This window comes from Phaseolus vulgaris, chromosome 6 (assembly GCF_051622355.1).
Source record: "Phaseolus vulgaris cultivar YP4 chromosome 6, ASM5162235v1, whole genome shotgun sequence".
NCBI lineage: Eukaryota > Viridiplantae > Streptophyta > Magnoliopsida > Fabales > Fabaceae > Phaseolus > Phaseolus vulgaris.
In genome coordinates, this window is record NC_143503.1 from 28136974 (window position 1) to 28149974 (window position 13001).

General features: G+C 33.7%; 1 protein-coding gene across 2 annotated transcripts in view; it reads right to left on the reverse strand.

Moving 5' to 3' along the window:
* The window catches only part of ILA (putative protein kinase regulator ILITHYIA), a 33920-nt gene that overhangs the window by 11066 nt on the left and 9853 nt on the right, over positions 1-13001 (reverse strand). The window contains exons 13-34 of one of the 2 annotated variants that reach the window (XR_016521347.1): positions 12722-12799; positions 9671-9790; positions 9497-9556; positions 9229-9354; positions 9051-9150; positions 8787-8956; positions 7627-7929; positions 7432-7548; positions 7251-7352; positions 7017-7166; positions 4846-5010; positions 4600-4776; positions 3408-3530; positions 3235-3315; positions 3029-3145; positions 2169-2341; positions 1874-1951; positions 1640-1787; positions 681-820; positions 537-593; positions 337-447; positions 67-258 (exon numbers count right to left, since the gene is read on the reverse strand). Coding sequence is in view for 1 of the 2 variants with exons in the window: in XM_068639692.2 (XP_068495793.1) it covers positions 67-258; positions 337-447; positions 537-593; positions 681-803; positions 1640-1787; positions 1874-1951; positions 2169-2341; positions 3029-3145; positions 3235-3315; positions 3408-3530; positions 4600-4776; positions 4846-5010; positions 7017-7166; positions 7251-7352; positions 7432-7548; positions 7627-7929; positions 8787-8956; positions 9051-9150; positions 9229-9354; positions 9497-9556; positions 9671-9790; positions 12722-12799 (2871 nt within the window). In the remaining variant the exon portion in view is untranslated. The remainder of the gene's footprint in view (positions 1-66; positions 259-336; positions 448-536; positions 594-680; positions 821-1639; positions 1788-1873; positions 1952-2168; positions 2342-3028; positions 3146-3234; positions 3316-3407; positions 3531-4599; positions 4777-4845; positions 5011-7016; positions 7167-7250; positions 7353-7431; positions 7549-7626; positions 7930-8786; positions 8957-9050; positions 9151-9228; positions 9355-9496; positions 9557-9670; positions 9791-12721; positions 12800-13001) is intronic. The other variant, XM_068639692.2, reaches the window with a different exon arrangement.

Consider the following 13001-nt stretch of genomic DNA (forward strand, 5'->3'; position numbering starts at 1 on the left):
ATATATGGATGAAATGAGAAGAAACCAAGACCAATGCAGCAAAAGAGCAACAATATACAAAATTACCTTTTTTACTTCAGGAAGTAGCAATCCTATATACGGAATCATATCCTTCGGTTCTGTAACCAAGGAACACATGTTTCCAACTATTTGGGCTGCCCTCTTTTTAGTGTCAGCACTCCGTTCCCTCAAGCCTCTATGTACTATTGGTACCAATAGTGCAAGTGAAGGGGCATCAATCGAATTAACAAAGGTTGTCTGAAACCAAACATTAAAAGTTTAGTTAACTAAGTATAAAACTGAAAGAAAAAAAACAAGGTAATACATAAACATTACTTGGAGAAGAATATCAAGGGAATATTTTGTATGCTCATTTGGATCACTGAGTCCCTTAAGTAGAGTAGGAACAAGAGCAGATATTTCTGGATTCTTTATGACACTCCCAACCTAAAATATAGAAAACATGAAAATTAAAAACCAAAGTCACAGAAACAGGATTCATATGGATATAATATAGTTCATAACTCAAAACAAACCTGTTGAAGGGCCATTTGCCCAGCTGACTGGACTTTAGGATGTGTATCAGTCAAAACCTTCAAATAGCAAGATGGGTTAAGGAACACAATCTATAGCTTAAAAGGAATTTAGAACTCAAAATGTAGTGTTTCTTTGTATCATACCTCAGTCAATTTGGGAACAATCTTAGGCAGACACTGAGACAACTGCTGAGGAGCACAGTAAGCCATAGCACCAAGAAGTTGTACACTACTTTGTTTTGTCCTCCAGGCTTTATCTTCAAGACCCTGAGAAAATAGATTAGCTGTGCAAAATTTCATTGATGTAGAAGCATAATAAATGTGATATCTATAAGTAGGTAGGAAGCAAACATAAATTCTCCTTCAAATTGCAAACATAAGCCACATTAAGAACAGTTGGATTATCAGATTTCAGAAACATGTTACTATTTTAATCATCTTCAGATTGCAAGATGAAACAGGCATTAAAGCTTATTAAAAAAATAAAACTAGAGAAACTGAAAAATAAAATTCCCTGTATTCACAACCCTAGGTGCATGGAATTTGGAAAGAGAACATTCAGAAAAAATCATTTCTGAAATGACAGACCAGTTAAAAACAAAGGAACAACCCATAGCACCATCATAATATCATGCACAGGGAACAGTAATAAAACAAGAGAAATCCATAATACAAGAAATTTACATGACGTCATAAAAGAGGCTCAACAATTCCCAGTAGTATGTGGATATTGCAGTCGCCTAATCACTCCACAAATAAAAGATTCCTACAGAATGCTCTTTAATTCACAAGCAAATAGTTTGGTTTTGACAAAGCATTCTTATTAATATATTTTTAAAATCAAAAGGGGACAAGGAAGACTTAAACATTTCAGTAGATAATATCAATCAATTACTTCAAGTCAAGATTTTGAATCTGAAAAGGAGCATGACAGGACCGGAGAATAGCATTGAAGCATTACATGACAACTTGCACTCTCACAAAATAATAGAAAATTTACGTTTTGGCAACTTAAACATCATACATATACAATATTGTAGCAGATTTTAAAAGTGCATAATAATAATGCTTCATCAATCATAATGATAATCAATGTTTATCACCTTCAAAAGAGATGGAAGGACAAGCTTCACTCCTTGAGCACTAAGTTGAGACATCATTGCACGAGCAGCACATTCAGCTGCTTCCCGAACCGCAACAACTTGATCAGAGAATGAAACCAAAAGTAATGGTAACATCTGAATCACGTACCTGAACAAAAATATTGTGAAACAATAAAAAACACAATAAATATAAATTTTTAAACAATATCAGTGATAAAACACTCAGCAACTTACGGTTCAAAAATTCTGCCAAGTGTTTCACAAAGGCACTCAAATCCAAGCAAAGCTCCTTCACGAGATTTCGCAGAGTTCCTGTAATTTAAATAAATTGACATAAAAATAACGGTATACTCCATTCTCCAATTTTGATAGTCAAAGGTGTTTAAAAATAAACTGATAGAGAAACAATGGTATACTCCATTCTCATATTTTGATGGTCAAAGGTGTTTAAAAAAAAATTGACATAAAGACAGTGGCATTTTGAATATAATATGTAGTGTTTTAAAGATGTAACACTAAACTCTCCAACCTTTCAGCAAGACTCTCTTGAAGTGTAATCACAATCCTATACTTTTTCAAGCAGGAAATGCCAAATCCCTTAACCAATCCAGCAAGTCCAAAAGCAGCCCCGCGGCGCTCTCCATATTTTTCACTTTTCATCATTTGATCCATCAACCGATTAACAAGAGCAGCTGCATCATCCTGGTGGTTGTAGTCCCAAAAGACAAAAGAATTCACTTGAGTAAATGTAGAAAACATCAAAATGTAAGACAACATTAACCTTAAGGGTGAAAATGTAATTATGTTCTGGTAAGGCATAGACAAGCTAGCATGAAATAAAACCTTGAACTTTCAACAGGATGAATTACTCCCAAACAAACAAGTGTGTAGAAATCACTTTTTTTGCAGTGAAAACACTATCCCAATTATACTATTAATAAAAAGCAACCTTATTAAATGATCTAAAAGATTTTTGCTGCGCCTCAAAAAGAGATTAAGGAGTTGTCCATATAAAAAGGGAATCTGTTGCTACAGTAGAAGCAAAAATGATATCGATTATTCAATAATCAAAGTTAATTTGCTTTATAAAAATACTATATCGAAAGAAAAGAGTGCTAACTTGTAATAGCATATCTTGGAATTCAGCCAATTGTCTGGATCGTGGAATATCATTGAGAAATAGGAATTTGTGTTATCAGTAAGAACAATTCTATGGGACCTATTGCTTGTGTCAATATTCCATACTATCCATCTAATCAACAAAAGTGGGGCAAGAAATCAAGAATAAAAAAGCAAACAAGAGTTTTTTTTTTTTCCTATGTCTAGTAATCTTCTACAGTATCAGAAGTAAAAGCATCAGATATTAAATCCATGAATGCTCTTGCATACTTGTTTAGATTGCATTAATGGAGATAGGCACGCAGAGACAGCCCGTTGAACTGCTTCAGAAGGAGTATTTAAAACATCCAACAACTTCTCCACAACAGCATGAACCTTAGGATCGTCCTGCTCAAAAAGGAATAAAAATAATAACAAAGATTCTAAATTAACTACCTATTCACACTTAGAAATGAGAAACAAGCTTTAATACTAACCTTTGCCAAGTGCTTTGCCAGAGCTCCAGTAAAGATAACCACACCCTCACGAACCAAATCATATTTTTCTTCATCTGGAACCTAAGACATTGGGGGAGAAACTACTGCGTAAGGAATAAACAATAGAAAGAGTATCCACTAGGTGAATATCCAAAATAATAAGAGGAACTCACTGTTTTATTCAAGTAGTTCTCAAAGATGGGGAATAACAACGAGACATTATCTTTTCCATTTTTATCAATGATCAATATACCAGCATTAATCATTCTGCCTCTAACATCAGCATTTGGATCAGCCTGCAAAGCAAAAAAATCCCAAAAGTCAACAAATAAATTTTCTTCACAAAAGAAGTTACCATGTACAAGACAAAATTTTACTGACAGAATAATACAAAACACATCACCGTCAAAAGAGTATATCAGGATGTCACAACATATTCATTTATTTTAAATTTTAAGCAGATTCTTTTATTCCATCAGATTAACCTCCACTTTTGAGAGTATCAAACAATACAAAAATTTTAATTTGTTTTATTACATTTTCAGACAAGGGATATTTTATTCCACACTGAGCATGAGTTATATATACGCTTAAGTTCACAGTATTCAGGTGTTCCTAGAGATTTGGTTTGATGTCCATACCCCCTTGTTTGTTTAGTGGTCGGTCAACCCTTTTAAGCAGTAGGATCCTATCCTTAATACCTCAAGAATAATTAAATACTGTGGTAGGGAGAGCATATTGTTCACTCCTTGAATGCGTTGCATGATTGAAGTACAATTTGGTATGAGGTATGGGAATATAAACAGACAGCAGGCCAGCATGATTAATTGAGTCTGACCAGAACAGCTTCCTGCGTTAGTGGATTTTATTATGCACTTCATAGATATTATCCAAGATCTAAGTTTCAACACCCCGTGAAAGTTTCATTATGATAAATAATTATAATCTTGCAAGTAACATTCAATGCAACCAGACCGCCAAACACATCCTCAGTTGTGTGTGAATTGCTAAGTCACTGATATGCATTCAATGAACCTTAAATCAAATAGTGGTCCATCATACATTAACCCCAATAAAATTCTTATGTATAAATGAACCTGGTAATGCAAAACAATTGCACCAAACATGCACAATTTGCACCAAAAAAAATGAATTAAGAAAACAAGTAATATCAAATATTAACTATCTAAAAAATGTAGATTATCTCAACAGAAAAAAAAAAATCGCTTTTTATCCTTACAAAGCTATATTAATTCTCATCAAGATCTTGACTCCAAAAATGAGTAATTCAGCAGAAAAATAGGCATCAGTTTGCTAAAGCTAGGATTATAATCAAAATAAATCATAAATGCCTTTAAAAGTTACCAGAGCCCTCGATATTAGAAACGTCATTACAACAGGCAAGTCTTTTGTCCTCAAAACATCAGCAGCAGAATGTAATGCTAAAGCTATTCCTTGCCTACCAAGCCAACCACCATCAACATTGCCATCTCCCACACCCATGTCACGAATATACAACGAAAACAAATTCGAAAGGGACTCCTGAAAATTATCAGTAAATAATGAGACAAAATAAACAGGAATAAAGTGAAAATTATAAAACAAACATACTTGTATAGACTCTGGATGTTCATCCAATGCAGCAGCTAGTGCTTCTGCAGCTGCCACTCGAACATTGTAGTTAATGTGAGATAGTGCTTTGTAAAGCCCTGAAAAATCAGTTCCAAAATCAAACCCATAATGATCCCAAATGTCTTCTGCCACTTGTGCAACTGACTGAAATGTTGAAAAAAGTAAATTAGCTGCCATTCAAAATTTATGGTTAAAAACTAAATAAAAATTTCACAAGTATAAAACAATAAAAAACTTCTAAGCAATATTGACGAAAGCTACTGTAGCAATACAAAGTAAATGGAAACCTTATGGTACTACAACGAAAATAATTCATTACCCAGAACATAACTAAGGCACAAAATGGGCTAGTATTTCAGTTCATGACTTGCAAACAGGAGCTGGTATAATTAACAGAACATTCTGATTTGATTGAGAACTAAAAATCCTCCTTCATGTGCCAATTGAGAATTTTAATGTTCAAGTATACAAACAAAAATATTTAGGACAACTAGACAGTTTGGCCACAGGAGAAATTAGCAAATATATTTATAAATCAACTAGTTAACTAGGAGGATTCATGGCCATTGCACAGGTATTTTAAATTCAGGTCAAAACTTTTTAAAAAGGCAAAATAATATATCATCATTGTAAATAACGGTAAAAACATGTCATGTGTAAGACCGATCTTCATCAATATTGCTGATTCTATTTTATAAGGAGTGAATAAATCAATATTGTTTTAAATAACCTTTCTAGTGCTGCCATAACACAATTCTACAACATGGCGCTTTTTTAACTCCACCATTGGCAATTTTTGAAGGTACGACTGCTATAGTGGTGTCAAGCCACAATGCCACGTACATGTTTATATGGTGGAATTTTAGCTTTCTGCCATCCAATATTGACAACTTTGGAATAAATTAAACAAAGTTTTATTGAAGAAAATAATTGAAAACAAACTACGTGAATAAAAACACAATACCATGTGTACTAATTTTATTAGTTTTCAAAATTAAAAATTGAAATTCAGATTTGGATTCACAAATTTTATCCACATGAATTTAACAGGCACAAAAAATACAAAAAGAAATAGGAAAGGTCTCCATTCTTGAGTGAGAACTTAAATTAAATATTTGCAATGATTACCTTCTTGACTTTCTCAACAAACAGATAACATGGGAAACATTCGTAAAGGGATGATTTTAAAATACAGACTAATTAAAACAAGTCCAAGTCAGTCAAAAATATTAATTCAGCCATTTACAGATTCAGTAAGTCGAGTACTAAACACTATGGCCGAGTCTACAGGTAATTTTAAACTCCATTGAGAATTTACAGTTACATATACTGAGGACATATCTTCTGCTTTAAACTCCAAGTCAGTCAACATTCGATTACTGATTTAATAATTCAGGGGCTAAATCGTGACTATCATTGTTGAACTTGAGATGCAATTACACATATTGCCTCATGATACTAACAAGAACCGACAACCAAACCAGAACCACATAATTTAGTCACCTATAAGGAAATAACCTAAAAAATTAGTAGAAAGGATTGAAGTAATAAATCCATTCAGCTTGGTCTATATGACTGTTACATAAATATTATGTATTTTATATGTTATTATATGTCAGTCTGCCATTTTCTTTTTCTTTTCATGTAGCCATCTCTGCGGGCGCAACAGTCTGCACTCTTGCTATCACATCACAGTGTATCTTTTTGACCTTTGTTACACACACAAATACATATATATATTAAAGCTGAGTGAAAAACTCAAGCTTTTCTCACTAAAACCTTCAGACTTAGGTATTACCCAATCCCCAATTCCAATTAAGGAAGCAATCATCAGATGAATTGAACAGTTCATTTATTATGCCAGCACTCAACATCCTTAGTTCTTCCTTATCTACCATTTTGTTTTCGCTTCAAGAGTGACTAATGTACACAACCCAGTATGTAAGTTTTTCAGATTTAACCACTTTCAATTCAATTTTATAATATTCTAAATGCAAATGAAAGAAAAATTTATCAATGCATTACAAGAAAACAATAATCTAAACTGAACTTGGATTTGAAATAAAAGGCAAAGAAGACAGTTTATTATGGAAGAGAGAAAATTAAAAGAGCAACTTGAGACATAAGTTCCCAGGGGAAAAAGTTCAAACCTTCTCAGGATCATGTAGCGCTATCCATATACTTGTTGCGACCTCAATGTTTTCAGGTAGAGATCGATTAGCAACTGCAGGAATACATTTTACAGCATTCAGGCAAGCCATTCTTACATGAACGTCTTTTGCATAAACTCCATAAAGTGCCTGTAAAATTAGATATTGAGAGATAACATAAGCACTGTACAAAAACACATATGCGCAATGCAAAATAGGATCAGGCATACATACAGAAGCAACTTCAGCAGGTTGCAAACCAAGGCTCAACTCATTTAGTGCAGGTCCTATTGATGCTTGATAAGATGGAACAACACCAAGTACATGGTAAAGTACCTGCAGAAAAGAATATTGATCAGGCAATAGGTAAAATCATAGAAGAATACAAACAAAGCATGAAATGTTGGCAAAGTACCGATAACATTCGAATCCTAGGAAGAGGTAGATGTGGATCAAGGTGTAAATAACATATGCGAAGCACTTCATCATGAAATTTTGTTTTCTTTGAGCACAGAAGAATACGCTCAATTATCTGAAAAAAAACTGGAGTTAGGAACATAGAAGCAATGGTACATAGATTAAATTTCATTTCAAAAGTAAAATTGCTTACAGGGAATACAAAAGAAAAAGAATCCACAGGAAGTGCTCCTGATTTACAAGAAACAGATAGGCCATCTAAAATTCGATCAAAAAGGCCACGAAATGGCCTTTCATTGACTTCCTCTTCAGCAACTGATGGAACTAGATCCAACAGAAGATGAACTTCATCAGTCACAATTAAACGCAAAGCAGTGGAAATGTCCAGGGCCCAATCACATAGAGGGGGAGCAGTGCATCTTGCTAGCTTCACCATGGTTTCAAAAGCCTCATCGCTTACAATAGGAGATCGCATTAATGGTTCAACAAACTTGACCTGACAAGATTTGATTCCAGAATCACAACGACATATAAATATTTATTATATAAAAAATAAAGGGAAATAAATGAATGGGTAGATAATCGGTTCAATACAATAAGTATTGATGTATCTCATTTTTGGTACAATAAGAAAAAAATAACAGTCTTAGGAAAAAAAACATTAATGACTAAGGCAATTCAGAGCACGTGTTTGGTCTTTAGTAGTTGTCACATTTTTATCTAAAAAAAATTAACATTAATTTTCAATTAACCTTGAAGTGAGCCTTTTACCTACTGTCGTTAAGGAAGTTCAAACAAAGTTAATTGAACTAAAGTTTTTATACTAATATTTTTATTTTTCTTTCTTCTCACTGTTCTAACAAAATTATGTCAAGACTTCTTATACTGAACCAACTGTTTACCCAAAATTAATTAATAAACTGTACAGTCTCAATAAACTACCAATTACAAGATTCCAGAAAAGACCAATTAAATTTAACTAAAAATGAAGAGAGCATTATTAGAAATGGAGTGTATCAAAATCAACAAAAAATACTAGCTCAAAAAGGGGAGTATTATACAAGTTTTATATGGCATACTTTGTACATAATCCTAGATGATAAAGAATCATAACACACCACTTACCTAGGACAAGACATTTGAAATGTCAAGGTTACAATAATGAATATATCTCAGTAGCCCAACAATTTGAAGACATGATAGCCGAGGAAAGCTAAGTCAAGGAGGGGAAGATTTCTCAAATCATGAAAGGAGTACTATGGCCACTTAACTAACGGTTTTAAAATCAGAGTGATTGCAGTTAATTCAAATAGCATCAAATATATTATAACAAAGATTAGCAGGCGCCAATACCATTGAAGGCAGCCTACTATGAGCAAAAACTGAATTAGCGATTGCCATATCTCCAAGAGTTCTTAGCATGAGAGATAGATTTTTCTGTATTTCATCAACTCTATCTCGTACAGAAGACTCCTCCTTAAGTAGCAATTCTCTTGCTTCTTCCTTTGCCGTTTTTCCTTTGTCTAAAGAAATCCCAACAACATTAAAAAAAGACACAGCCTGAGTGAACTTCAAATTTGAAAGCAACAAACTAAGAAATAGAAGTGCAACACTTGCCAGCCTTCTTTGCTGCCTTCCCAGTATCCTTTTTCCCTGCACCAGCAGCTTCTCTACTAGGTAGATCTCTCTTCACTGAATGGTTAGTAGATGTATGATCCTGATTAAAAGAACAGCAGAGTATAACTAACTAAATATCAGGAATGGAGCAAAGAAAAAGGAAGAAATTAAAATGTACCATGTCATCTTCATCATCATACATGCGGAAGCGACCCTTCGCTTGTTTTGTGTTTTTTGCACTAACAGATTCAGCAACATAAACCCCTAGCTCAGTCGAAAGCATTCCTTCAGGTGTATGAAAGATCTAAAAACAGGTAAAAAATAAATCACATCATATTTGTCAGAGTAAATAAAATTGAAAGAAGTAATCACAACAAATAGAAAACATAGAACAGATAATGTAAATATTAATCCATTGACTGTAAAAACTGCATCACGTAAATTACCTGAATGTCATTCTCAGAAAGTGTATCATGTGCAAACCGCTCAGGAATATTTAGCAAATACTGGTATTCAAGTTAGTAGCAATAAGAGTTAAAATATAAAAATACCAATCACATGCTCGAAAGATTACAGAATCCAGATCCAGCTTTACTATATAAAAATAATAACATGTCTACCTTTTCAAACTCCATATATGTATCTCCAGGGATTATAGACATCAAGTTTGACAGTGACAATACCGCTGCCTGTTGTTCTAAAGGATTAGTACTCTTCAAACCCAGTGGTCCCAGTAAGATCTGAAAAAAACAATATATTATTTCTTAGTGAGTAGAACATAGTTAACCTTTTCAAGGAGATCCGTTATACATGATTTCAAACAACTAGCAGAAAATTATGTACAGATAAGAACTAACACAAAGAGAGAAGTGACAGAGGAAATTGCAATTTCTCACATCTTTTCAGTTAATTTGCCAAAAGTAAATGATTACAATAGCGTACAGCCATATCTGCTGGCCAATCAGTGTTTCTTCCCTAATAATAGGTGGCAAGTTTTACATCATACTATATAAATTATACTAACTACACAAGAAAACTTTTAAAAAGTACTAAAATTAAAGGCATGTTCATAATGGATGAACAAAGCTCCCATTGTTGATAATATGTGTTTACAATAAATAGATAGAGAAACCTATTACAGAGCCAGAACAGGGAATAAAAGACCTATGAGAGACTGAGAAGAGAAGCACAAAACATATAACAGAGTAATGTTGTATGACTTGTCTTGAAATAATTGTTTCGCTGTATAGCTTATATAAAAGCTGATTTTGGGTGTAGTGAGATTTAAGATAAGGAACATAGGTTGTAGTGTTCCTCTTTGAGAAAAAATTGTACCCATCTTTTAGTATACATATATATCAGCTGAGAATATACTCACTAATATTTGGCCATCTCTAAATTCAAGGTAGGTTTTAGGTGAAAGACAGTCACTCACAACTATCAGGCAGTTGTCCGCTCACCACTATCCTTTTTTCCGACAACCATGTGGTCTTACTCATCTTGGCAAGGATGGCCCACCCACCATACATTGTCTCCATAAGTTGTCATCCTCGATTGTCAACCACCACCTTTCTCTTGGCGAGTACCAGATCTGGTTTTTCTCAACCCGTGACAACCAATTCCCAAATCACTAAGGTTGAAACACTGTCACGCGAAATCTTTGAGCACTGTAGTGGAGCACATGAAGACCACATACCACCCTCATAAGGTTCATCGTTGTTCTGTGACCCTATTCTTGATCTCGATTCTTAGTTTCAATGTACTTAGAGTAGTTAAGTACACTTGGTCATACATTTTCTGCCATGCAACTCTGTTTTGGTTTCCATGCCCTATCTCTGAGAAGACCTTCGTTCGTCTGAAAACTCAACTGGAAGAATTACTTATTTTGGTCCGGTCAGTGCAGTTGTGACTCCTTGGTCAAGGATGTCATGACCATTTGAAAAGGGAAGATAGTGTTTTTTCACTAAATATAAATATCGGTGGCAAAAGCTTGACTTCCAGCAATGTTCTGTTTTATGGCAATCAATTACTAGGGTCTTTTAAGATATGCTCTTCTTTTTTGAAGAAGGCTCATGATATCTTTGCTAATGATACTCAGCATCTCTTTGACGCAACTCAAAGACTAGCCTCCCTCAAATATACCAACCAAAAAACGCTCTCACATGTAGCAAATGCTAAGGTTGTTTTAGAAGGATTAAAAAGTTTCCTTGGGGCTAACTCACTGGAAAATGTCAACAAAAAACTTGATAAGTTACACATGGTACTGATTTTAAGATGTTTACATTTAGATGTCGCCCATATTCTGAACGGCAATCAAATTTATTTCTAAGGCTACCTCAATGAAAAATGAAAATTTAGCTAATGTTGTAGAAACTTCAACAATGGCAGCACCTCATGGAAGAGAGGGAGATAGTAGCAACTAAGGTCTACGGGTTGGTCGAAGTGGATGTCCTCAATGTAAATACTATAAGAGAGTCGGTCATACCCAACAAAATTTCTACCAATTGCAAGGCCTTCCTAACTAAGAAGCCTTATGTCTAAAACCAAAAAGGAACAAATTCCAATTTTTTTTTAAGAAGTACCAAAAATATTTGAGGTTTAAATTTGAAAAATTCAACATCCAAGCTCAATCTTCTTCAATGCCAAGTGTTTCAACAGCATGCATATGATCAACGGATAATTGAGTCAAGTGCCTCTAGTCACATTTTTTTATAAATGTTTTTCATTCTTAATCATTTCTTCTCCAAAAATTCCTCACTTCTGTAGCCAATGGATCTTAAGTTGCATATAAAGGAATTGGGCTATCTCGAGCTACATTTAGGTAATCAATTTGAAAATTTCATAGATTGAGCAAGCCACATAACGGATCACCTATGTTTTTCTTCTTCATATCTTGAGCTGTAATTTGTCCAAGTCATCTTGTCTCTTAATCTTTCTTTTCTTTGGGTGTTCAGATATCTTGATTGGGGTGATCAAGAGTCTTACTTATGATAGGGTTTCACAAGTAGGTGTCAGTAGATCTAGTTGGGTTGAACATCTTGTTCTTTTTATGTTGTTTTTCATTTTATCTTGAGGGGTTCTACTGAAACATTAAATTTAGTATATTAGTCTAATGAGGATGATTAGACAACTAAATGTAGCTCTCTTGTGAGAGTGAACCAATATAAGTTCTTTTGTTTTTTCTTCTTTCCTTATCTCCTACAAGTTATAATTGAATTGAATATTAATTGCGTCCCTTTGTTAAGTTAAAGAACATTAATATTGGCATCACTAGTGGCTGAAATTTGTTTTTCTTTAAAGGATGTCTAGATTCAAAACAAACATTCATCCATTTGCGAAAATCTTTAAACGTTCAATTCACCCCCTCTTCAACTCAATTTATTTCTAAGATTACCAAGAAGATATCTTGGTGTTGTGGTTTTACTACACTTAAATACCGAGTTTAAAAAAAATGACCCAAAACTAGACTCAAAAAAAGGGCCATATCTGACGTGGTACCTATGCAAATGCACAACCAAATGTAGCAGTTGCATCACTGATTCTACCAAAATATGAAAAATATATTGAAAAGAAAATTTAGATATTTAATATAATCATCCCTTATGAATATGTAAATCACACAGCAGCTACTGCACCAATATAAAAGAAAGTGCAAAAGATTTGTAGATTACCTTTAAGAAATTCCCTACGTTAGCTGAAATAATATCAATAACAACAAAACCATGTGCTTGCAGACACTTGCAGAGCCTCTGGAAAATAAAATGAAACAGGTTAGCTAACCAATAAAAAAAAACTTCAAAGCAGACATGTACAATAAATAATGACTTCCTAACATGTATTGCTAAAAACATGAGAAATGTGTTTTCTATTTCAACAATGTGATGATATTATTATCTGTAGAATATCAAAGCATCTTAGATGATCTCCTAATTTATTCTTATCTTATATTTT